Genomic DNA, 24,362 nt, shown 5'->3' with positions numbered 1-24,362 from the left:
CCTGACTCATATGGTTTTATTTGATGAGAAGCCCGAGATAAATGTAGTTTTTTCTCCTGTTCATTTGTCTGATTGCTGCTGTGTACATTTAAGCTTTTTTGTACCTGCGCATCCCACTTGCCCTTTCAGCCCATGCCAAATAGTTACAAGGCCTGAATTTTATGCCAGCACTTGCTGCGTGCTGGGAGAACCATCAACAGCAGCTGCAGAAACTCTGTTCTGAAACTGTAAGTCTCAATGCTGCAATGCTGAGAAACTTCAGATGCAGCTATTTTCCCATCAGGTCTGTCAGATGATCTTAGCATCAGGCTGAGTTATCTGGCAGTTCAGACCACTGCAGCAGCCTTGCTGGGTAGACTTTGGTGCAAGGCTGACACAGGCTGAGCAAGACGTGCAAAAATGCAGAATGGATGTACTGGATCAGCATGAAGGTCCATCTGTCCCAGTGTTCTGCCTCTGATGATGTCCAGAGCTGGATGGCTGGGCAAGAACAAGGCATGAGTTTTCCCCATTTTCTCTTTCCTGATACTGGCCATCAGCCATTTAGAGACTTACAGAGATTTGATTTAAACACTTGGGCAAGGAGTTTCACAAGTTATTTCTGTACCATGATATGGATATGAATATGACTTGGATTTTCTTAAACCTGACACCTGATCACTTCAAGGATACTCATTGTTCTCACATTGCGAGAAATAGCTGATATTTTTGCCCTGCTTGCCTTCTTCAGAACATTTGTCATTTCAGGATCCCCAGTGGAGAAGATGGAGACAGCTTTGATTCATGCTGATATGGCAATTTTTCTGCTGCTGTTCCACCAAATATTTCCTTCATTTGGAAGGAAGGTCATGTTTCATGAGCAGATAAATTGGCCCCATCTGCCTGGTGGTCACCTGGTGATGATCATACAGAGACCAAAAAACATACGCCTTCTTCCACTGGGCCTTTTTCTTGCCTGTGACCCTAGCAACGGAGCAGTTAGCTATGAGGGTTGCCCCATCTGGAGCATGAGAAACCCTGACATCATGGCTTTCTGCAGGGAATGTTTCTGGCAAAAGCCTCCTCTGTGTGTGCTGTCCAAGGAACTTTGGTGCAGATCCAAGGAATCTCTTCTGTCCAGACTGTTTCAGGTGGTGTCAGCAGAAGCTGGGAGAAGGAGCTGACCCATAAGGGGAATCCCTTCCCACCCACTAACCCTCTTCTTTTATATGAGCAGGTGGGGAACACACACTCCCCATCACACACCAAAGGAACCCTGCTGCAGCTACAGAGCCTGGTCATAGTAGGATCTGACTCCAGAACATCACAAGCTGGCAGCACCATCACAGCCTCTATAGCTTCTACATTGCTTGGAGAGTATGTCCCAGACCATACCACTCAGCTTGGCCTGTGATATCCTGGTAAAGAAGAGCGATCTGTTGCACTGCAGAGCAAGACCACACACTCACAAGGTCTTGCTAGAAGGCACACTCCATTGCTACCACTCTGCCATTGTCCCTTCCCCAACTTCTCACCTGTGTGCAGCTTCACTCTGCGTCAAGGCCCAACACTGCCCCACCACCATTACACGATGTGCTGTCTCAAGCACTGACAAAGCAGATGCCTGCCTCTCTACCCTCTGTTCAGCTTGATGGATCCCAAGAGAGGCACACAGTGAATTAGCCTAAGACCCAGCTGTAGAACAGCTGGTTCAGCTAGATCTGAAGACATTTTTCTTTTAATCAGACACCTTATGTCTCTCACTGCTGCACTCAGAGACCCTGACTTTCACCCAAAATCTTCCTGTTTACTAGGAATCTTTGGAGTCTGGCTTCAGGGCTCCTGTAAGTGAAGCAAGAAAAAGTCCCAGTTACCCTATCCATGAACAAACTGCTAAAAATACCAGAATCACATGGGATTAAGCCTATGCTTGCTGTACATAAGGGTATGGTTTGTTTAACGGATTGCTGCCACACAGAGGTCTGAGGGGTTCATTGATACTTTCTTTCTCTGCCCACCAAAGCTGCTGATTGAGCTATTATGTGTTGGGTGAAATTCTTCTTTGCCCTGCTTAGAATCTATAACGATGCAGGGTCTGTCCCCTGCTTGCAAGAACAGCGTGTTACTTTCTCTGCTTCAGTCATTTCTGAGGTGATGCCCCTGCCCAAATCTATTGGACTTCCTCTGTAGTATGGTCTTTGTTAAGAAATTCCAGCTTGTGGGTGATGTCGAGACACTGCAGTAGGTCATCTCTGGGATCTCGGTGTGGAAGAAGTTGGTTACAGTTGAAAGCATTCAATATGGAATCACGAGGGACCTGAGGATCTGGCAGGACCATCTGTAGTCTGTAGGGGAAGGTGTCTGATCCCTCATGGAAGTAGTTCCCAGGGATGCTGTGAGTCTTCACCATGTTCTTATTTCTGATGGTATAGCACCATGTTAGAATGGGCCTACCCCTGCCCTTGCTACTCCACAATCAAGGCCATTTCTTGAAACATCACAGCTGGAGTAATTTGGGCAGGGGTATCACCTCTAAAACGACTGAAGTCGAGAATACCCAGCTGCTTGGTAGGCTGCATTTCCCTTTTCATTTCCTCCTTTCCTTTTGAAGGGCTGTACTTTCACTTTATTCCAGCTCCTGTTCAATATAAAACGAGTCCGTGTCCAGAGATACATCCAAAGTTTGTTTCACCCACTGGCAGTATCTCAGCTGCATCCCAGATTCCACTTTCTGTCAACCCCAGTGCAGGCTAGGTTGGGCCCACTGCAGTGCATGTCTAGTTAAGAACCTTAACAGGACTTTCAGCAGCACACTGATGCAGAAATGCTCAAAACCCAGTGGTGAATACTTGCTCAGACAAGTTTTGCCTTTCTTCATCCCTTTCTGAGCAATCAGCTAGCAATTTTTTGCCTAGTTTGTTAGGTTTTTTCCACCCCATATGGTCAATATTTGATTTTTGGTGAGCAAAGACATTTTCCCTGCGGGAAACCACTTCTTTGCAGGTTTAAATGACTCAAGATGTGAGGAATTACATTAGATATTATATGGGAGAGGAAAATATGTGGACATGGGAGGAGACAGAAGAGGTTGAATGGAAGGAAAGAAATGGAGAAATGGAAGAAGGACAACAGATGGAAGGTGGTGAGTGAAAGCATCAGGGAAGTGAAGGAGAGGTGGAGGAATTCATGATTCCCTAAAGAATAAGAGATGAAGGACAGTGAAGGAAGGTGAAAAACAGAGAAAACAGGAAAAAATAAAGTGTGAAGGGAGTGGGAATTGTGAGGAAAACACAGCATGCAGGAAAGGAAGAGAGGGGTGATGGCCTAGAAGATAAGGTAGAGGTGAGAGGAGAACCTGTGTCCTGTTCTGACAGTGCTTCAGGTGACTGAGTGCTTCTCACAGGTAAGCAGCCACGCAGAAGAGGCCCAGAGGACTGGTTGCCATCACATGTTGCAAGTTGTCACTCCCTACATCTGCCACATGGATTAGACTTGGGACTTGGTGATATGGAGAGAAAGTGAAGGAGACAAATGTCTTCCATTTCCCAAAGACACTTCATTAAGTCTATCTAGGGAATAAGGGATGTGACTTTCCAAGAGACTCAGAGAAGTCCATTACTCCCTGGGAGCCAGAATGAAGTTCTTCAGTTCGTTCAGACTGGAGGAGGCCTGTAACTGTAAATTCAGATGTAGCAACCTTGTACTTTATACTCTTCTGTAGAAAGATCCTGTAACGTCCTGGAGTGTTGTTCACTCCGAGGCCCTCCAGCAACAAGATGTTTCTTATTCCTTTAGGACGGTATGAGGGTGTAGAAAGTCTGTGCTGGCAAAGGCGACCTCTTCAGAGCGTCCCTACATAGCAACAATTGCAAGTAGGAAGGACAGCTGTCGTATAAACCTCCCTCACAGACTGGGTCACCTGCCTCAGGCAGTTTCACCTTCAGGCACACTGGCTGCACAACATGGCTGGAGAAATTAGTGCCCCCTTCTCCGTTAAAGATCTGGGTGGGGGTGAGGAAGCAGTGTCTCCTCATCACCCCCAGAGCCAAACAATTCAGCACTGGCAGAGTGGAGACAGGTGCAGACAGAGCAGCTGTGGGACAACGGGAACAACAAAACCTGGAGAATCATCTCTCTCCCTCTCACACTCCACCACCGGACTAGTGCTCTCTTCCACTGCACACTCAGTCACAGGCAGACCGACCTTCTTAAAGAAGCAGGAAGGGCCCATGATGTCTTCTTACAGAAGCAGCGTACATATGCCAGATCAGAGTTGTCATCTGGTGGTTGTGGGTGCCCAAGTGCCTTTCAGAGGTCACTTAAGCCTCAGGTTCTATGGATGTTGCCCTGGCAAGTTCTACCTTGCAACTCAGCTCCCTGCAGCAGTGGAGAGAGGAATGAGGACCAGTGAGGGACCTGCCACCCAGCTACCCCCCCAACATCAGACCACAGCTCCACAGAAGTTAAAAAACCCTCCACTTCCACCACGTCAGTCATTAAACTTCAGGAGCAGCTTAGTCTGACCTGCCTCCTCAGGGCCTCTTTTTACCTGCTGGGTTTTTGAGAGGCACTGCTTTTGCTGCAGAAAAAGCTGAACTTCCATCAGCTGGTGCTGAGAACTGGCTCTCTGCCCTCAGTTGCATTTTCTCCACCATCATGTCCCCCCACCGCAGTCTGTGTCCAACCTTGTTTCTCATTGTTCTGAGATGTTTGCTCCACCCCAGCACCATCAGTGCCACTGAGTAGCCAGAACACCCTTTTCCTGGGCACCACAACCACCATCAATGTCATCAGCAACTCCTTACTCCTCTCCCCTAAAGACACCATTCTCTACAATGGCCCTGAAAAGAGGGCACCGTCCTCATGGTGTATGGTAACAGCCCTGAAAAGACTCTAATTAACCCTAATTATTTAATATAGAGCTTAATCCTGGCAGCTTCTGCCACAAAGTGCTCAACAGATAGTGTCAAAAATACCAATTATCTCCCTGGCTGCCACTTGAGCAGCAGAGAGAAAGAGAAATGGGTGTCACAGGCAGGAAGCCTGGTAGATGATGGTGACACAAGACAGAGACAGAAAATGTATGGCAGAGAAACAGAGGCAACAGCTCTCTTCCCATCTTATCAGGAAGGGATGAGAAGCTGGGATCTCGTGTGTCTTCTGGCCCAATGTCTAATCTGAGCAAAGCCCAGAGTGAAACTCCTTTTCCTCCTCCAGGCGAGCAGATATCATGACACTAAGCAGCCACCCTACTTCAACTGAAGGCACTCATACACAATAGGTACAGCCACTTCAGCCTTTATAGATTTAACCTGCTAGGCCTAGCACCTTCTTGCCCTGATGAATCTGCCCTATGACATGGTTTGCCTTGGCTTGGCCATTTTGGTCAGCCATATCACTGTCCTGCAGCTCAGGAACTTGGTCCAACAGCACACAAGCCACTTTTGGCTGTTAGGAAACCCCAGTCTTCCCCACCCTGAAACTCACCCCTGGGTAAATGCCAGATGTTCAAGAAGGGAAAAAACAGAGTAGAAGGAAATCCCCAGGCCTGTGTGAGCATGTAACAGCAGGCAGCTGGTGCAGGCTTGTGCTTATTTGCTCACAAGTCTGCATGCAAGCCTGACTCTTCCTCATGCTCCCTCCCTGGCTGTGCTTCTCCCTCCTTCAGCCACTTCATGCCAGAGGTTCTCAGCACCCCCAGCCTTTCTTCAAGTTCCATCTTGTTATTCAGGTCCTGTTTGTCCCTCGATACTCATGGCAGAGCCTCCACTGTCTTTGGAGCTGGAGCAAGACAAGCGGGACAAGGCACTGGGCTGGAAAATTGGGTGCAGAAGTTGCAATGAATTCTTAATGATGTCCTTTCTGGCAATATATACAAAGAGATGGAGCTGAATGCTTTTCTTTTTTAAAATGTTTCTTATTTAAAAAGTGATGAAGCTTTTGATCCATTTTCCACAGTAGCATTGGCTGCCCCCCTGCTTACTTCTGCCTTGCTTAGCAGCAGTCACCAATACAGCTCCTCAGATTCACTTTCAATGCTGTTACCTCACCCTTCAAGGATGCATGTTAACTATCAGTCCCTGAGTAGACTGGCAATGCTGCTACCAGAAGTATCATATAACACTGTTTTGAGAGAGAGACCCTGTCCCAGGGAGCCTGATGAGGTAAGGGAAGACACAGATCCCTGTTGGATACTTGGGAAGCCAAGGAATGGAGCTGTTCTGCACCCTACCATAGTCCCACCAAGCCTTTGGCAGAACCTTGAATTTGGCTCTATATTGCAGCACCAGTGATACTAATCCATCCATCATCTTAACTATGTATGTGAACCTGTTCCTTGTGTTTTCAAGTCCTCATTCCATCTCCCTTATCCTTTCTCTCCTAAATATTTCACACTCGGGCTGTTCAGGTTTGCCTACTTTCATTTTGTGTTTCCTCCAAGGATGAGAAGGGAGATGTATGGGTTGTGTACATGTACACATGTGTACAATTGTGTACACATACAGATGTACAGTGACATCCTCTTACTCCCTGCTAATGATGGGCATGGTCTGTGCACTTACACTCCCAAATCCCCCTGGGCTCTGTGTAGATCTGAGCCTGCCCTCCAGCTCTGCATGACAGACACCTCTGCATTTTAATTGAGAGTGCATCCAAGACCTGGGGAAAGATGTTGGCCTGACCATTCCCTAGCGTGCACTGCTCTCCTCCCCTTGAAGGACAACCCTTGGGACAAATGTCAGCAGTGTGACCCTCACAACCCCATCCATTTGCTCATTGCCCTTCAGAGCTGTTGGTTACCAGTTCCATTGAAGCCAACATTATCTGCAGGAGAGAAATTCCTCACTCTGCTCTCTTGGGCTTGGCCTGACCCTGAGGAGTCATGATTGCTCAAGGTTCCCAGGCACTGGAGATGCAGAGAGCAGTAGCATCCGCTAATATGACGTGGGTATGGTAAAAGTCACCAGGATTTGGATAGGAAATCAAGGCTCAGAAAGGATGTTACCTTTGCAGTGAAAACAGGATTCATGTGCCAGGCTGCAGTTCCGCCAGAGATGCTTTTCCAGTCCTGACAGTCAGTCCAGAAGAGGGCAATGTTGCCCACTTGCCTGTCCCTTTCACAACACATACGCACATGCACACACACACACAAAGAGATCTCAACTGCCTGGTATGACTTCCAGCAAAAAGCTCTGCGGCTGTCAGTTCTTCCTGTGCTGCTGCAACAACTGATGGCTTGGATAAGTTACTGAACTTCATGGCGGTGAAAAAGAACCGTGTCAGCATCAAGCAAGCACAAGACAACACAAAGTGGTCTTCCTGAGTCTGCACCCAGCCTAAAACATGAGGTTATGCAAAGCTGCACTTTTCTTCTCCATGATGGGTTTGCTTAGCAGGCCAGCTCATGCCAACCACCCTGGTAACTGTCCCTCACACTATGCTGCAGCCACTTCACTCTTTGTAACACAGTGCTGGGCCTTTCTCCCACTACATGACCACCATCATGGTCTACCAAGCAGGTTCTGGAGGCAGAGGTCAGTGTGATTTGCTGCAGGGACTGCGTCCATTGGACAGTTATATCCAGAGGTGCTTGAGAGAACAACACAGATTTCCAGATGCAGCTCACACCTCATCCCTTCTCTGGACACACACTGGCTCACACAATCCTGTGCAGAACAGAGGATTCCCAAGGTCTCTGACCGGAATCAGCCAAAGGCTGCTTAAATACAAGCACAGCTTAACTCTTTCATCACAGATCATTTTGGCCCAGAGGGCTGACTACAGTGCCTCCATGTGCCCCCAGCCCAACAGTCCTCACCTTCAGGATATCTGTGATTACTTCAGCCCTGACAGTCTTCCCTGTCCAAAGCTTTCTGCTCCCCCTAGAGAGCATTTGCAAATACATCTTGTCCTTTCTTATCCCTGTGGAAGAGCAACCATATGAAATGCAGGGACTGTGGAGACAAAATCAAATTTTGCAACAAAATAAACAGCATGGGGGCACTCTACTGATTAGATTATGCCTCTTTATAATGTACGCATTAATTCCTCATAAGGTTTGAGATTCTCTGTTACAGAAGGCCCATATCCCTGCACTGCGGAGATGCAGACGCCAGGAACATCACCTTGACCCAAAGATCCAGCTTTACACCAAGCACACGAAGCTCTGATTTACCCAGCAGAGCTCCTCTTTATTACACACCATTGTCCATCCCCCAGAGATGCACAGCCCAGCACCATTCCTCCCCACACTCAATCATTCTTCCCAAGTCCAATGAAGAATGTGTCAGACTATGAACCATCTGCCTGTGGTAACATCTGCCCCCAAGGCTGCTCTAAAATCAATTCAAGCATTAATAAGAGTCATCAGCTACTGCAGCACATATATCCAGGAGCTGAAAGTCACTGTTGTGTCCACAATCACAACCCCCTAGGACCTTATTCCTTCCCCTCCCTACAGTAGGAGCAGAAGCTGTCTGCTCAGCACACCCAAGAACACAGCTCAAAAACCATGGTTAGACCTGTCTGATCAAAGCTGGATGTGCAAGGGCAAAAGAAGAAACCCTCTGAGCCAAGCAGCAGTACCACTCTTGGGAAAAACTAGAAATGAGAAAAAACCGGAGGTGGAAAAGAGGCAAGACATACAAGGGAATGGCTTCTATGTCACCTTACACAAATTGGCCTGATTATGTGCATAACGCACCAATAGCCATGGATTTTTGCTGGCTGCATTCTCGATTTTAAATATTGATGGTTAGGAAGAGCTGAGATCAGGATATCTGCTGGTGGATTAGGCTACAGATTGCTCAGTCATTACCCACAGCCGAATCACCTGGCTTGGACTGCCTTCCTCCAGAGAGCTCTGGAGCTTGGGCAGAGGATGCCTCTCACCGCCAGCCAAGGATTTGTTGTGTAGGTGATGGGCGAGGGAATGCTGCCCTACACCCAGGCAGTGCTGTGTGCCTGCCCAGAATGGAGCATGAACTGGAGGCTGGTCAGTGCAGGCAAGGACTTGTATCATGGCAGAACTGAGGACTTAGTGAAAATGAGGATGTGTCCAAACAAGGCAATATCCAAGGGCAGAGAAACAGTGTGTTTGGGGACAGTAGATGGCCACTGGGTGCCTGGGAGAATCCCAAATACTTCTCCCGTGCCCTGGCCTAGCTTTCTTAGTTTCTCCCATACCCTGTTCCCTCCCATCCCGCCTCCTCTACAAGACAAGGCTGCGACAAATGGACTCAGAAGCAGCTTTTCATACTTTTTGTTTGTTGTTTTTTAGGTTTTTTTGTTGTTTTTTTTTTTAAATAAGAAATTTATTGCAAATATAGAAATTGATTTTCTCCATACAGGAATCTCCGAGTTGAGGAAAAAACGATTTCGTGCCATTCAGTTTTAAAACAGGAAAAGAAAGAAAAAAATAAATAAAAGAAAGAGAAAGAAATAAAACTCTAGAAGAAGAAAGAAAGCAAGAAAGAAAGAAAAGAAAAAAAAGAAGAAAAGAACACAATTCCAACTCAAATTTGTCCATACACAACCAGGGGGGGTCACAGGGTTGTTACGGAAGGAGGAACACCAAAGAGGCCACAAGGAGCCAGTCCCAGCAGCTGCCTCCCAGGCCCTTCCTTACATTCAAGGGCTGATAACCCGGGCTCTGTGCCCGGCAGCTGCTCGCCCCTTCTCACCCCCTCGCCCCAGGCGCTGTGCTTGTGGATGGACCAGCCGTACCAGCCCTGGAGGGTCTGGCCTGACCCGGCCTGCCTCTTCCTCTTCCCCCCAGGGAAGGTGGAGAGCAGGTGGTGGGGGCAGGCCACCCAAGAGCAAGGCCTCACAGTGGCGATGGTAGTTATGGGGGAGGCAAAGGCCAAGCCAAACGTGCGAGGATGGGACAGACGGAGCGGGGACCATAAGGGGGAGAAAGAGAGGGTGATTTACCTCCTGGCAGGGCAAGAAGGAGAGGAGGTGCCCACCCAGTGGGAGAAGGAGAAGCTGGGCATATTGCCCTCTCTCCACCCGGGGACAGGGGGTGTGTGGGGGCGGCCCTGCAGAGAGCTGCCCTGGTGGGACTGCGCACGGAGTGGTATGGAGACGTCTCCCTACAGTGCGTGGCAGGGGAAGATGAGGGGAGGCAGACTGAGAACACCCCTCACAGTACAAGGCCAAAGCGGCTGGAGGGACAGGGTGTGGGAGTGCGTGCGTGTGTAGGGGGATGCAACAGATGCCCCCCTTTGCCCCTTCTTCAGGGAAAGACCCAAAATCACCTGCCAGGGTGAGCAGGGGGCAGCTGAGGTGGGACAGGCTCCGGCCAGCCCTACAAGAGACCCCCATAGCCCAGCGTCCATCCCACACCAAGCCACCCTGAAGATGCTCCCTCCTGCTCAGATGGTGGGACAGCAGCAGGCTGGTTCCAGCAAGAGGATGCGGCTCCATGAGGCGCTTCTTGTGGGCAAGCTTGTGCTGTAGGAGGTGGTGGCAGTGGAAGGGGCATTCTTCAGGCTCCCGGAGGCGGTGTCCTTCCAGATGCAGCTGAGCTTTCTGGTCAGCAGCAAGCATGACAAGTGTGCTTTCAGGGCCCTGGGTCCAACTCCTGCTCACGTGGCAGCTGCGCACTCTGTAGTGCTGAGCTTTGCCCTACAGAGAGGGGCCACAGCTCATGATGAAGTCTGCCCAGCTCTTTTTTTTCCAGCTGTTGCTAACTTACTATCCACCTCCTCTCAGAAAGCCTCCACCCCTGCACTCAACCCTTTCTCTGCCTGATCCCATTCTCCCTTGACCGTCCCATTCATTTCACTGTGGCCATCTCCTCTCCTGGTCTTTCCTGCCTGTCCCTCTTCTCCACCCTCTCTGTCTCCCTCTACCTGTCCCCTTCTTGCCTCCCCATTCCTTGTTCCCACAACACCTTCCTCACCCCTGCTGTGTGTGCCACTCTCTCTTCCGCAACTCCTTTTCCCCCTTCTCTACTGCATCTCCCCCTCCTTCCCGCAAGCCTGCCGGGTGGAGCCTCCTCCAGGAAGGCAGGCTGATTAGCATTGCAAACACACAAAGGCCTCCTCAGCCCAACATAAATCTTCATTTGTCAGTCATGAATATTTCACACCTGCCTCGAGAGGGATTTATTCAGCATGGAAGACTGGGGAAGGGGAGAGGGGAACGTAGCACTGCAGCATAAGCTGGGGCAGCACTGGCAGGGATGGGGAAGAGCTTTGCCCCACAGGATCAGCACAGCTAGGGTCTAACCTTCACTCTTCTGGCTGTAGGAACACAGCTCAGGTTCCCCCTACCTCGAGTCTGTTCCTGGGGAAACAGGGCAGGTTGGCACCCAACCTTATTCCTCACCCTCCACACTTTCCAGTGAGGTCAACTATACCAATTTTCCCTTCCAAGAGTCACCAACCCAGAAATAAAGTGTGAAAGGGGCTGGTCCTAGTTCCGCCCCATGGATCCACTTTGCCCTGAGAGAAGGCAGCGGTGGGGGACTCTTGCCAAAGCCAAGACATACAGGGCTTAGAAACTTCAGGCAGTCTCTCCACATTTGCTCCCACCACAGAGGCCTTAAATGTTTCATCATGCCCTGCCCTCTGCCAGGGCCACTCATGGGAGAGGAGGGGTAGATCAGACCTAATCCAGAGCTCTGTTCAGTCAATGAGAGGAAGGTGTTGGGAGCTCCTCTAAGTGATTGCAGCAAGCTCCACATCAAGCTTTCACTGTATCAAAGGTTTCCCTGCAGCTGAAGCACTCATTGTTCCTCCAAGAATAGCCTTGCTCGTAGATTTGGGAAAGAGCAACCAGGGCAAGGGGATGGTAGTGACCATTTCTCTTATCAGATCGATCTTGATGGGCCTCACTCTTGTTTCTAAATAATTAGGAGAAACAATGACCACTAGAAAGAACAGGCCTTTGGTATATAACACGTTCCCCTTCACACACACAACCCGGAAAAGCAGCTGAGAGACAGCATTTGGGGCAAGGGGCAGGGGACACTGGAAAGAGGAAGGAATATTATTTTATGAGGGTGATTGGGTTGGGTTCTCTTTGGGGTGTGTTCCCTCCCAAACTGGTAGAAGTCTCTCATAAATCACATCAGGGATGAATGAAAGGGCTAGGGAAAACAGGAACAAGGACAGGAGAGACTTTGAGGGAGGAGGTTAAATTCCAACAAACTGGCACATACACAACAGGTGTTTGCTCAGAAAAATACAGTAAAATCATCATGCAAATAGAACGTTAAATCTGCTTTCCTCCAACAGGGCTGGCGTCACTTTGTGAGCCCTCATCCCTGGGGAGGGAGCAGGACAAGGAAGAAGGGAGGAGGAAGGAAGGTGAGACACTTAGTTCCCCTTCCTTGCCCTCTTCCTCCCACAGAACAGTCCATCTTGTGCAAACTTCACCCAGTGTTTTGGAGTGGGGGGCTACAGTTGGGAGAGAAATGGCTTATCCCTCCTACCCAGCCTTACCCCTACCACAAGCAAAAGAAGGGCCTGATGATAACTATCCCTGACCTTTCTTTTCTGCCTTGTTGGGGTGAAGGGGGAAGGGAGCAGAAACCATTACAGGTTAATGCTCCCCCAGAAAGTATAGGCTGAGTGGAACCTATTACAAGACTATGCAGCAGAGAAGCACAGGGAGGGAAGAGGTGGGGAGAGGAACAGGACTCTATCCCCTGTGCCTGTCATCCCCCTTTTCCTGTCCAGTTCTGTGCCCCAGTCATTAGCCTTTCCTGCTTGGATGGTTGCCATGCTGGAAGATGGCTGGGTATGCTCCATGTGGTAGCTGGAGAGGTGTCTGCTACACTAAGCATTTCTCACAGCATTTACCTGTCTTGATTTGCTGCATTGCCCCAACATGGAGGGACACCTGGCAGCAGTGATGTGACTTCCCTTCATCCTCCTGCACATACACACACATGCGCAGACACACGTGTGCACACACACACACCTCTTCCTCTGGGTTAGACTGGCTCCTACCGTGTGGAGTCAGTCCCATGAATACCTCTGGACTCAAGGCAAAACAATACTTTGACTGTGGACAAGCAGGCTGACAGTGAAGGAGGCTGAGGCAGTAGGATCAGGACCTGGCTTAGGATTGTTACCATCAGCTTTCCTACAAGGAAGGAACCCCATGGATCTTCACAGGTTTAGACCCTGGGGATTTCTCTAGTTTTCACACACCAGGCTCTGCCTACTGCTGCTCCTCACTTACAGAGGGTGAAGTCATGTCACCTGTGGCGTAGAAAGGAGCTCTCACAGCTGGCAGCGCTACCTGACAGATAAGGTTGTCTGCAGGCAGCATGTAAATCCCTTCCAGAGAGGCTCCTACACCCTCATCCTTCTCCCAGGGCCCCCAGAAACACTGCGGCTTCTGAGGAGCACCTCAAAAGGAAACAGCCGCTTAGGAAAGGCCAACACAACACAGGCTCTCACCCTCATCCTGATAAAGTTGAATGATTGTCAAGAATAGGGGTGTGCAGCTCATGGAAAGGAGACCCACTGTGCTGCATAAAGATGCACTCAGCAGGCAGCACCCCTGTCTGACAGAAAACTTTGGGGGAGACAGTGCCAAGATTGTGCTTTGTTGGGCTGCTCAGAAATGGGATGAAGTGGAGAGGGTAGTAGGCTCATTCCCAACTCTGCACTAGATCTTCTGTCCAAGGGACAGAGGTTGGGACCTAGCGAGTGAAACCAGGTTTTTGCCAAGACATTAAAGGAACCCTAAGAAAAGTTTGTCACAACTAACTGCGAGGAGGTGGAGGATTTAGGAGGTGGTATGTTGCTCTGACTCTCATGAGGGCCTCTAAGTATTCAAAGGCACACTGCCATCCAGAGGCTGGTATCTTCTTCTATCCCAGCATACACAGTGTGACCGCACACTCAAAGGGACCTTCTTCTGGAGCCATCCCTTCTGGCCTACTCCCAGGATCCATGCTCACATCCCTTTTGTTTCCTGTGTTCCTGCCCTCCCCCTAGGCTGTCTCCTATCCATGCCAGAATGTCCATGGCCTATCCAAGAGGAAGCCACTTCTTGGCTTTTCTGTCAACTCAGTGAGACGAGCAACTGAAATCCTATTCTTCACATCCACTTTCAAGTGAGGAGGTTGAGTGATGCTCTTCTCACGCACACCCACCCACCACCACACCCAATGGTGCAAATCAATTGGGAAGAGCTGCAGAAGCTAGCTTGGTGTAGAACTCATTCTGCCGTGTTCCTCTCCAGGTCCCTTCCTCATAGTAAGGGAGACATGAACAGAGTATCAAACCCACTGCACAAGGGCAGCCTGAGCATAGGTGTGTGTGGTGGGGGGCATCTCTGACCTGTAGCACTCATGGAGAGATGGGAACCCTTTACACCTCTGACAGACCAGACCTTCCTGCCTTTTCCTCCACCACTCCTTGAGGACCTGGCTTGCCATGCCAAAGAGCACATTCATACCCCCTCTACCAACTGGCAGATGCCTGTCACTCCAGAATTGCTGGTGTTCATCAGCAACAACATGGCAGGAGAAGAGAAGGAGGAAGAGCAGCAAGGGCACAGAGCCTGTTGTACAGCAGGTCCTACCTCCCTTAGTCCTCTACACCTCCTCTCCTTCTGAGGACGGAGGTTCATGAAGTATCTAGACAAAAAGTGCAAGCCTAGGGAGCCTTAACATAGAAAGGTAGGGAAAGGCAAAGGAAAAGAAGCAAGAGAACTTCTTCCAACAAATCCCACCTATCTTTGAAGGGGATAGGAGAGAGGCAAAAGCCCCCACTGCCAAAGGAAATGAGAGGAAAATTAGTGATGGAAGATTTGGAAAAGCAGGCATATCAGGTGGGCAGAGAAGCTTTCTAAACCAAAGTCCTCCCTTCCCACCCAAAAGAAAATTCAGCCCTCAACAGGAACAGAAAGAGCAACAGTTCAGAGCTGAGTTTCATGCCCAGTGAGTGTCCATCCCTGCCCTTCCCCTGCCACCGCTGCCACCCCCTCCTGGGCCATTCCCACCCACCAACACTCCAGTGTTGTTACCACAGTGTCAGAGCGTGACGCTACTCCCAATCATCTGCAGGCAGAACAATGGTCCCCATAACACAGTAGAGACAATTCGGCATGTGTGTGTGCCTGTATGTGTCTGTGTGAGAGTTTTCTGTTGTTGTAAACTTTAAGAAACAATTTTGTCAGTTTTGTATTTGTCGAGAGTATTTTGATGTTGGTTTATTTTTCACAGTCAAGTGGCATATTTTTTTTCTGGTTGTTGGGGAGAGGGGGGGGTCTTGTTTTGTATTGTTTCCTTGGAAAGAGTGAGGGAGAGTCACAGCTTCTGCTGAGCAGAGACTCCTTTCCAGTAATCCAGGATGTCATGCAGATCCTCATCCTTGGCAAACTGAACTTTCTTCCGCAGGGCATGCCCAGCTGCCATGTACACCTCCTCCCTGTGGTGCTTCTTGTAAGGCCGGAATCGTTCCCAGATCTTGTGGGTGCTCTCTGATGAGTACTCAGGGCTGGAGGAGTAGCCCGAGAAGTAGTGTCTGGGGGAGAGCTGGGAGTACGTGGAGTCTCGCTTGGACCGGGAAAGTGGCTTAAGAAATGACACCCGCTGGCTCAAGGTGTCAGCACTTTCCTCATAGTACAGGGCCGGGAAGGAGTGACGGTGCTCACTGCAATGGTAAGAAGGCTTGACCTCCAAGTGGTGGATGGCGCCCGGGGACACCAAGGGAAGACGATCCAAAGGGCTGTTGAGTGGGCTGCCCTTTTCAATGTATTTGGAGTCAGACTTGCTGAGTGGTGGGTGGTCAGGCACATCCAAGCTGAAGACCTTGGCGCTCTTGATGGAGCCACTAGAGGAGACACTGCAGGTCTTTCTGGCCACAGCAGCATCAGCACTGAGTTGGCGCTGCAAAGGGTGGTGGGAGCTTTCCTTGTAGGGTGGGGAAAGAAAGCTGGGCCGCTCTAGTCCACCCGAGGAACTGGCTGGGATGGACTGGCACTCAAAGGCCATGTCTGAGTCAACACCACTCCCACCACCCAGGAAGGAAGCTGTGTCCAGCTTGAGGGCATCAATGCAGTTGTTGATGATCTGGTTGACCTTGTCTACCTCCTTGGCTATGGTAGAGATCTCAGCAGCTGAGCCTTGCCCATTGTCAAGCTCCCTCAGGTCCTCATCCCGCTGGGTTCGCTCCAGCCCATCCCCAGCACCAGTTCGCACCTCAATGTAGTTACCTTTAGTGGTAACTTTAGGAGTCTCCATCCCAGCCTCCATTGACTTTGATGGGGGCAACTTCTCCCCAATCATGGAAGGGATGGAGGACATCCGTGAGACAGGGATGACTGGTGGCTCACCCAGCTTCTGGGAAGGATGGACCATGGTGCTGGTATCAATATCTGATCCATAACGCATTTCCAGAATGGTTTTTTTGACATTGAGGGACTTCTGTTTCTCTTCCTGCATCCTCCGCTTCCGTAGGCAGTAGTACACCACCCCTAGGACAATGACCATGCCAAAAAGGCAACCCAAGGTGGTCATGATATAGTGAGTGGTGGTGGAAGTACTGGAAATAGGGTCCTCCCTGCCTTTGCTCCGGGTTGCAAAGGTCAGGCAAGTGTGGTTGTAGCGCCTGTTGTTGCGGATGGAGGCCACACAGAAAGTATAATCAGTGTGGGCCTTCAGCTTGTTGACAGTGACATACTCCTTCTTGCTCTTCAGTGTTGCTATGTCAGAAACATAGCTGTTGTTGTACTGGACCAGCACATACATCTTACTGTAGGGCATGGGGATGGTTACCATCAGGATGGCTGAGGTGATGGTGACATCATGGAGCTTGATGCTGGGACTGAACGAGGAGTCAGTAGTGGAAGAGGCTGGAGGCTTTACCGAGAGGAAGTCCCCAGGGCTGATGGCTGAGCCTTCATCCAGGTCTCGCTGGGAGTCAGGCGTATAAGGGGTAGGGTTGACCCTGGAGAGGGAGGGGATGGTGCCACCTCTGCACATGGACTGGAAGATGGTGATGGCATTGCGGTTGTGGTGAGGCCGAGGTACCAGGAGCGGGTACCCAGCAAACTCCCGTGGAGTCTCACACTGGAGCCGGTCGTAGTTCTTGGTGACATTGTTGAAGAGTGCCAGCCAGTTAAGAAAGCTGTAGAGGCTACAGTCGCAGTTGAAGGGGTTGCCAGCCAGCTCACACACCATCAGATTGCTCAAGCTGGTGAAAGTGTTCCCCTCCAGACGGCTGAGACGGTTAGATGACAGGTCAATGCTAATCAAGCTGGGGCACTCAGAGAAGGCAGTAGGGGTGACCAGCTCAATTAGGTTGTGCTGCACAAAAAGGAACTGGAGACGGGCCATGCCCCGCAACATGCCCTCGGTCAGGTTGGTGAGTTTGTTGTAGCCCAGCTGTAAGACCTGGAGGTTTGACTGGCCCATGAAAGCCCCATCCTCGATATAGGAGATCTCATTCTTGGTCAGGTTCAAATCAGTCAGGTTGCCAAAGCGGTTGAGGGAGGAGTACAGCACCACTTTGAGCTTATTCTCATTCAGACGCAAGTCGTGCACTGTGCTGTTGATGTGCTGGGGGATGGTCTCATACGGGGGCTGGTTCTGGCTGCAGATAGCCAGCCACACATAACCTTTGTCCCCCTCAATCAGCCAGCAGTCACCTCGCACGGTGCCAGGGGAAAACAAGCAGAGCAGGGCAGCTGCCCACAACCCCAGGCACATCATGGTCTGCAGTGGTGCCCTCATCAGGACAGAAAAAAAAAAAAACCAACAAAGAATACCCTCAAATCTCAGGACCACAGCAAAAGGAAACTAAGGGGCAGAGGGAAGAGAAAGGGCCAGTACCTGGGGTTTAGCAATGGAAGGGCATGAGCACCCCAGTCCTACTGGGTGTCATCACCATTGTTTCTTCTTGCCCTCTGGGTCAAGCCAGGAGCATGGAGCAGGGGGAACACATGCAATCTGCTTGCAGTACACCCAAAAGCTATGACCATGGATGGTTGGTCTGGGAGCTACCTTGTGCTTCTTTTCTAAACAAAAAATCAGACTGAGGATAGCAAATCTTGTTTGATGTTCATGAGTGACTCACCCACTTTTTCCACTTTTCTCCCTCCCCCCCACCCCCCACCCCCACTTAACCCACCCCAAAACAAACCCAAGTCCTCCCCGCCTCTAGTCTTCCCCTGCCCTTCCACGGTGTGATTTGGAAGAACAAGGCAGGGCTGCCTCCTCTGTCGCTCACGCTCCCTTGGTTCCTCCTCCTTCTCTTCCTTCTCTCCTGGGTTCTCTCTGAGAAGCTTCAGAGCTTCAAATCAAACATGTCGAAAACAAAACTACAGAGAGGGAAAGAGCAAGTGTGCACAAGAGATCCATCTGTCACTGGAACCTGAAAAACAAAGCACACAGGAGACAAGAAGAGGCATCAGTTGGAGAAGTCTTTGAGATAACAGTATAGAAAGCAAGGTTTCATGAGAAGTTTCATGAGAAGAGAGAGATGGGGAAGAGATGGCATTATGGGGAGGTGCGAGCATGAGAGGAGTGGTACTGCCTACCATGCTGATAAGCCTTTGAGAAGGGAAGTCTTACGACATATGATCTCATATAAGGTGTATGCAGAAGGGTACCCAAACTCCCTTAAGTAAAGTGATCAAAGCCAGGGACCTGGTGGAAGGCATCACCTGGGGGTAGAAGGGGAATGGGAGGGATGGTGGGAAACATAAGGCTGTTATTGCAGGCAGCTCAAACCTCCTAGTGTAAACAAAGGCAAGCCCCAAACACCGCCAAAGCCATGGATTTTCAGCTGCCTGAAAATGATGTACACAGAATGCATGAAGCAGGGAAAATGCAGACAAGCCTCCCCCCCCCCCAAAAAAAAAAGCAACACTTTTTTGTTTGTTTCCTTTCTTCCTTGATGCAAGAGGGATAAATAATTCAAGCCACATGTAACTACTTGTGCTCTAAAAATTGTTACTGCCTCTTAGTGCAGGGATAAGGCTGTTGAGGTGAGCCAGCCTGGCTTGATCCTGCTGGGTTGGGCAGGCTGTAGGCAGTGTGTCAAATACCAGCCTCCAGTCTCTCACCCAGCAATGCCAGCAGTCCTAAGCTGGAGCCCACCACCCACCTACCTCCCCATCAAAGAGAGATGTACAGCTTCCATCTTCCTACTTTGCCACCTCTCCTTGGAGGCCGTGAACACCGCCCCTTTGTGGGAAAGGACACCTCAGGAAAGGACAGGCTTCCTGGTCCTGATTGGGAAAGGCAGCCCGGAGCACCCTTCCCTCCAGCCACAGCTTCAACCCTTCTCCCACTGTGCTGAGGCAGAAGCCTGGCAGGGGTGTCCTCAGGCAGTGCAGAGGAAATATTTTCATATAGCAGATAAAACATGTGGGCACTGCACCCTCTTTTTTTTTTTTAATTTTGAGAAGAAATAAAACAATAAAAAACAGAGAAAAGGATTCTTAGTTAATGAAAAATAAAGATTCCCTTTTGCCCCTGGTATTTTGGTGGGAGGCTTCTCACTAAAGATATCTCCGAAGCTTTTGCTGCAAAAGCTGAACCAATTTCTAGCAGAGAGACACAAAGGGCAGAAATAAAATGAAGGAAGATAAATGGAGGAGGAGTGAACCCTTGAGGAACAAGGTTTACGTCTGTGGAAAAATCTGAGCTGATTTGGGTCTGTGGAATTACCAGGCCAGCTGGATTAAAGGATCAGAGATAGTGTCACAGAGAAACACTTAAATATTCAATAATCCAAACAGTAAAGCCAAGATGGAGAAGGGGAGGGGGAGAAGAGCTAGACCAATGGAAAAAACAGAGAGAAAGCTCTGTCCTCAGAGCTCATCATCTGAGGCCAACAAACTCATGTCATAAATGTCATTTATGGTTGTCATGATGGCCTCCAGCTGCTGCCCCAGCTTTGCATCAGCCAGCGCTGAAGCAGAAGGCACAGGTTTTTACATTCTGTTGCTTTGTTTCTCAGCCTTATAATCCAATAAGAAATAATTTCCTGACACTGTCTCCCCAGATGCATCAGATAAGAAGCACATTTGGCTCTCCACAGGCTGGGACCCACAAGCCTCTGATATTCCTGATCACCGGTCCCCTGCCCTGTCCCACCTTTTCCAGAGGTGACTCCATGCAGAGATACAGCCAATCCCTCACACCATCTCTGTCCCTCTACCTTCCTCTTTAATGCCCCTTCACTTTGCCCAGTCTCTTGCACTAAATAAAAGAGTGACAGATACTACCAGGCTTTTTGCACATTGGTGTCCAAAGTATGTCAACCCCAGGAGAGGCCAGGGGCAGCCCCTGAGCAAGCAATGAAAAGCTTAACCCATATTTTAGCCAGCATCCTTCGCTGAGCATTATGCTTTGGCCTGTCTGTCTCACCTCACCAAATACTCTGCACAATATCCAACTCCATACAGAAACATCCCATCCCCCTTGCTTTGACCCCTTCTGGTAGGGGAGGCTGCTCCAAATGCTGTGCTGAAGTCATCACTGCCTGCTGTAGCTTGTTCATGGTGCACAGGGAGAAACTCTGAGGTCAGGACCACGTTCTTCTGCAGCAGCCCCAGCAATCACTAAAAGCCACCCCATCCCACCCAGGGAGATGCATTCAGGCAGCACAGAGAGGGCTTGGAAGGGGAGATGTCCTAGCAGCCTGAAAAAGAAAGAGGTTAGGGGGTGGATGGAAATGAAGGTGGTGTTTATGCTTGGTATGTGTCAAAAAGAAGGGGGCCGTGCAGAGAAGACTTGCTTCCTGTCGATCACCCACCTTGGCTGTGCAACCTTGCCTCAGCCAAAGGAAGGGCCAAGCCAATCCTCAAGCCAAACTTGTTGGTTCCCTCAGGTCCCCAAGGTGACTACATACAAGAAATATGCAGACCTTGCCATTCTTCCCCCAACAGCTCCTGTCTCCCCACTATCGCACTGGTTTTAAGGGTCCTGAGGCTAGCCTAGCCTGTGGCCTCCTCCACTCTTGTACATGGCCCAGGACTCCGTTTCAGCTCAGGAGTGCTGGTGTCCAGCTCCACCACAGCCATGCCCTGCCCTTTAGGGAGCAGCTGCTCCCTGACACTGGCAATTCACAGGCAAGGGGAGGTCAGGGATGGGGGTCAGCAGCATACCCTCCCTAAACTGTCTAAAACCAAATGAACACAAATCAGATAGCATTGGAATCCAGCATCACAAGGAAGCAACACTCCTTTCTGCTGGCCTGAAAGCTGCTGACAGTGAAATTGGCTGATTCTCTTCCTTGCTTCTCAGGCAAGAGAGCAAGAAGACACAGAGTGGAAGGGTGGGCAGGGAGAGCAAGAGCAAGCAACTCCAGCCCAAAGGAGAGCCAGTGAAGGGGGACACACAAGTTGTGGAGAGCCTGGTTTCAAGACAGGCTGTGGTTATAGGCAAGAGGAAGATTTGAGACGTGGGATCTGTTTTACATGGCAGATGCAGGGTCACCACCTGCATCTGCTGGACCTACACAGCTGTAGGATCCCAACACTCTTCAGGGTAACTCAAGATGGCTCTTACAATGTGCCCCTGGCTCTTGGCCATCCTGGCTTCTGGCCATCCTCATGTGTGCAAGAGCATCAAGGAACACGAATGGCATTGTGCATGAATGGCTGTACCCTCCTCGGCTGGCACAAAGTCAACCCATCAGCTCCCAGCTCCTGATAATTTCCCTCTGGTTTATTCCCTACTAGTGGATTCCTGGATGTTATTGGCATATCTTTGCACCAGAGTGTTTGGAGAAAAGCAGGAGGTCACAGGGATGGTTCCCCTCTTCAGAGGAGAGAGCGGGAAGGGTGAAATGGAGGGAGGAGAGCCCCAAATCTGAGTCAGGAGCTTGCTGTACTGATAGCCATAGACAACTCTTGATTAAGCATTAAGGTGGTGCAGGGGGTGACACAGGAGCACAGTCACTAGTTAGATGGACAGGCATGAGGGCAAGTTAAAATACAACCACTGAAAGTATGGAGAGACATATAGACATATACAAGCTGTGGCTGAGGGGGTAGAAGGACCACAAGTGAGAAAGGATACAAGCTCTAGGGGCTACAGTGTAAAAAGGCAACCAGAAAAGCCACATACAGCAGCAATTTGGGCCTGAAATTCTGACCTTGTTAACCTTGTCCTCCTGGGGCCCAGTGCACTGGAAAAGCCAGCACTTAATTCTACCATTGCTTAAACGGTGCTAAGAGCCTCCCATTAGAAATGCATGCATTAAAAACCTGCCAAACATTCATGGCTCCTCTGGGGACACCCCGAAACCAGGCCAAAGCTCCTGCTGTTTTCTTATACTTTGTGCTGCAGCTGGGCAACAGCCCTCTTCCCAGCTCAATGTGCTGCTTGCTCCTGGCTAGCCTCAGGGCACAGGCACCATCTCCAACTGGTTCTGCCTCCCCCATCTTGGCTTCAGGGTCCTTCCAGGATTTCTGTAACCACTTTCCAAAAAAGGCCTTTCCCAGGGATGTTTGGTACTGTCAGTTAGTGCCTTACTTGAAGGGACTCTCCACACCTGCTGGATAGTTTCTGTAGTACACACTGGTCTCGGCATCACTGCAGCTGCTTATATCACCACACAGAGATGTTCCTTGCTTCTGCTCCTGGTTATATTGGAAGGACAGTGCTGTGGGAGAAGCTTGCAGCACAGATGTGGCACTTACACAACAACAGCCCCTCCCCTCAACGCCACTGCTTCCAGGGATGCTCCGATTTATTGCAGGAATTACCATCAAGACATGCAGCAAAGAACCTGTTGCTGTGCCCAGAGGTGCTCCAGAAGCCCTGAGAAGTTTGGGACCAAGAGAAGAGGGAGCAGGAAGCATGATGACCTGTGGATTTGTGACGTGGAAGACATCTGAGAGAGAGAGTTAAAGTCTTCTGCTGCAGCTTCTCTGTTGTCCACCAAGGGTTGAGCTCAAACGGCACTCTTGGCTTTAATAGGGTTCTGTGAAGGTTTCTCTTGTTTTCTCTCTTCTCTAATTTATCCCTTTATTTTCATGAAGCATGTAAGATCTCAGCATCTCTGAGATCCATCCCAATGTTACAATTATTTGAAATTGGCCCTGTAGTTTCAAAAATCTAGAGGAAAGAGGAGCTGGCTTAGGCAGAAACAAAAAGAAAAAAGAAAAGGTTGTAAAGCCAGCCTAGAAAGTCATGCAACAAAAGGTGTTTTCATGTTACTAATGAGACATGCTTTCATATCTTACAGGGGTTGAACTGGTATCAATGTGTCCTGCTGAAGGGTGGCCACTCAATGCTAGAAACTCTGTGAGTTTTGGCAGAGTGCTGCCCCAAAAGAAATCTTATGGTTCAACTCTGGGCAGGTTCATTTTACCATCTACAAATGCACAGTGCCTGCTGGGGAAAAATCATTCCTCTGAATAGCCCTGCCATGAGTAGGGAGAAAGCTTGCAGCTCCCAAACTCCAGCTGTCCCTGACACAAGGAATCCCAAAGTACTAGGATCCCAGAAGGACACTGCGGTGAGGAAGCCCACGAAACCACACAGGATCTCAGCTGCTTCTCACAGGACACTGCTGCAAGGATGCTTGGATACTGCTGCAAGGATGCTTGCAGCACTCAAATTCCAGCCAGCAACAATGGGGCTTTGCACAGAGGTAGGGCAGGGGTCTGAAATAAAGGCTGTAGGACTTCCCCCAGGACATGCTGCTCTGCAGTCCTGCCCTTTAGCCAGTCTGGGGCACAGGACAAGTTCAGGTGTTAACCTGAACTGAGCATCTGCTATACACATGCACCCAGGCTCAAGCAAACTTACAGCCATTGGCTCTAAACCTTTGCTGGGCCAAACAGCTTAAAGACCAACCATGAAAAAAACCAGCACGATGCTGTATATAAAACCCCTGCTCTCCCATCACGCCTCCCCAACAGCAATTAGATGCCTAATTTGTTACACAGCAAGAAAGAGAGAATGGGAAAGCTCAGGGGAGAAAAATGAAGCAGCCTAGAATCATGAAAGAAAAGAGAGAGCTTTAGAAGCATAAATCTTATTTTAGAGTAATAAATACCGCCAGAAAGGTCCTTCATATGCCAGTGGTTCCCTGGCAGACCAGAGGGCCACCTTTGTTTTCCAAAGTGAAATGGTTACCTTTTATATTAATATGATTACTGAAGATTAAGTGGGATTTGCATCAAGCCAGCTCCACCCAGACAGCCCACGGCAGCAGCCCACAGGAGTGTGTGCATGGGGGTAGGCTGGGGGAACAACCTTCTTCAGGTAAAAGAGGATGTCAAGAGATTACAGGTTCCCTAAAAAAAACCTAGCAGCAATAAAGCTGCCTTCACTGCTCTCTTTCCAGGGGAGACGGGGGTCTGGGAAACATCACTCCCCTTGGTGTCATCCCATGAGCCCAGACATAAGACAGTGGAAAGGCTTAGAAATAATTCCTGTTGGTGATGGG

At 49.7% G+C, this 24,362-nt stretch overlaps 1 protein-coding gene across 4 annotated transcripts in view; it reads right to left on the bottom strand.

Moving 5' to 3' along the window:
* Positions 1 to 15,065: 15,065 nt before the first annotated feature.
* The window catches only part of ELFN2 (extracellular leucine rich repeat and fibronectin type III domain containing 2), a 53,458-nt gene continuing 44,161 nt past the window's right edge, over positions 15,066 to 24,362 (bottom strand). For 3 of the 4 annotated variants that reach the window (XM_037390394.1, XM_037390392.1, XM_037390395.1), the window contains 2 exons: positions 18,093 to 18,323; positions 15,066 to 17,967 (listed from right to left, as the gene is read on the bottom strand). In XM_037390394.1, coding sequence (XP_037246291.1) covers positions 15,257 to 17,683 — 2,427 coding nt within the window. In that variant the 5' untranslated portion in view covers positions 17,684 to 17,967; positions 18,093 to 18,323 and the 3' untranslated portion in view covers positions 15,066 to 15,256. The remainder of the gene's footprint in view (positions 17,968 to 18,092; positions 18,324 to 24,362) is intronic. The other variant, XM_037390396.1, reaches the window with a different exon arrangement.

Source organism: Falco rusticolus, chromosome 5 (assembly GCF_015220075.1).
Source record: "Falco rusticolus isolate bFalRus1 chromosome 5, bFalRus1.pri, whole genome shotgun sequence".
Taxonomy (NCBI): Eukaryota; Metazoa; Chordata; class Aves; order Falconiformes; family Falconidae; genus Falco; species Falco rusticolus.
The sequence above is the reverse complement of the archived record's forward strand: the minus strand, read 5'-3'. Positions and strand labels throughout refer to the sequence as shown.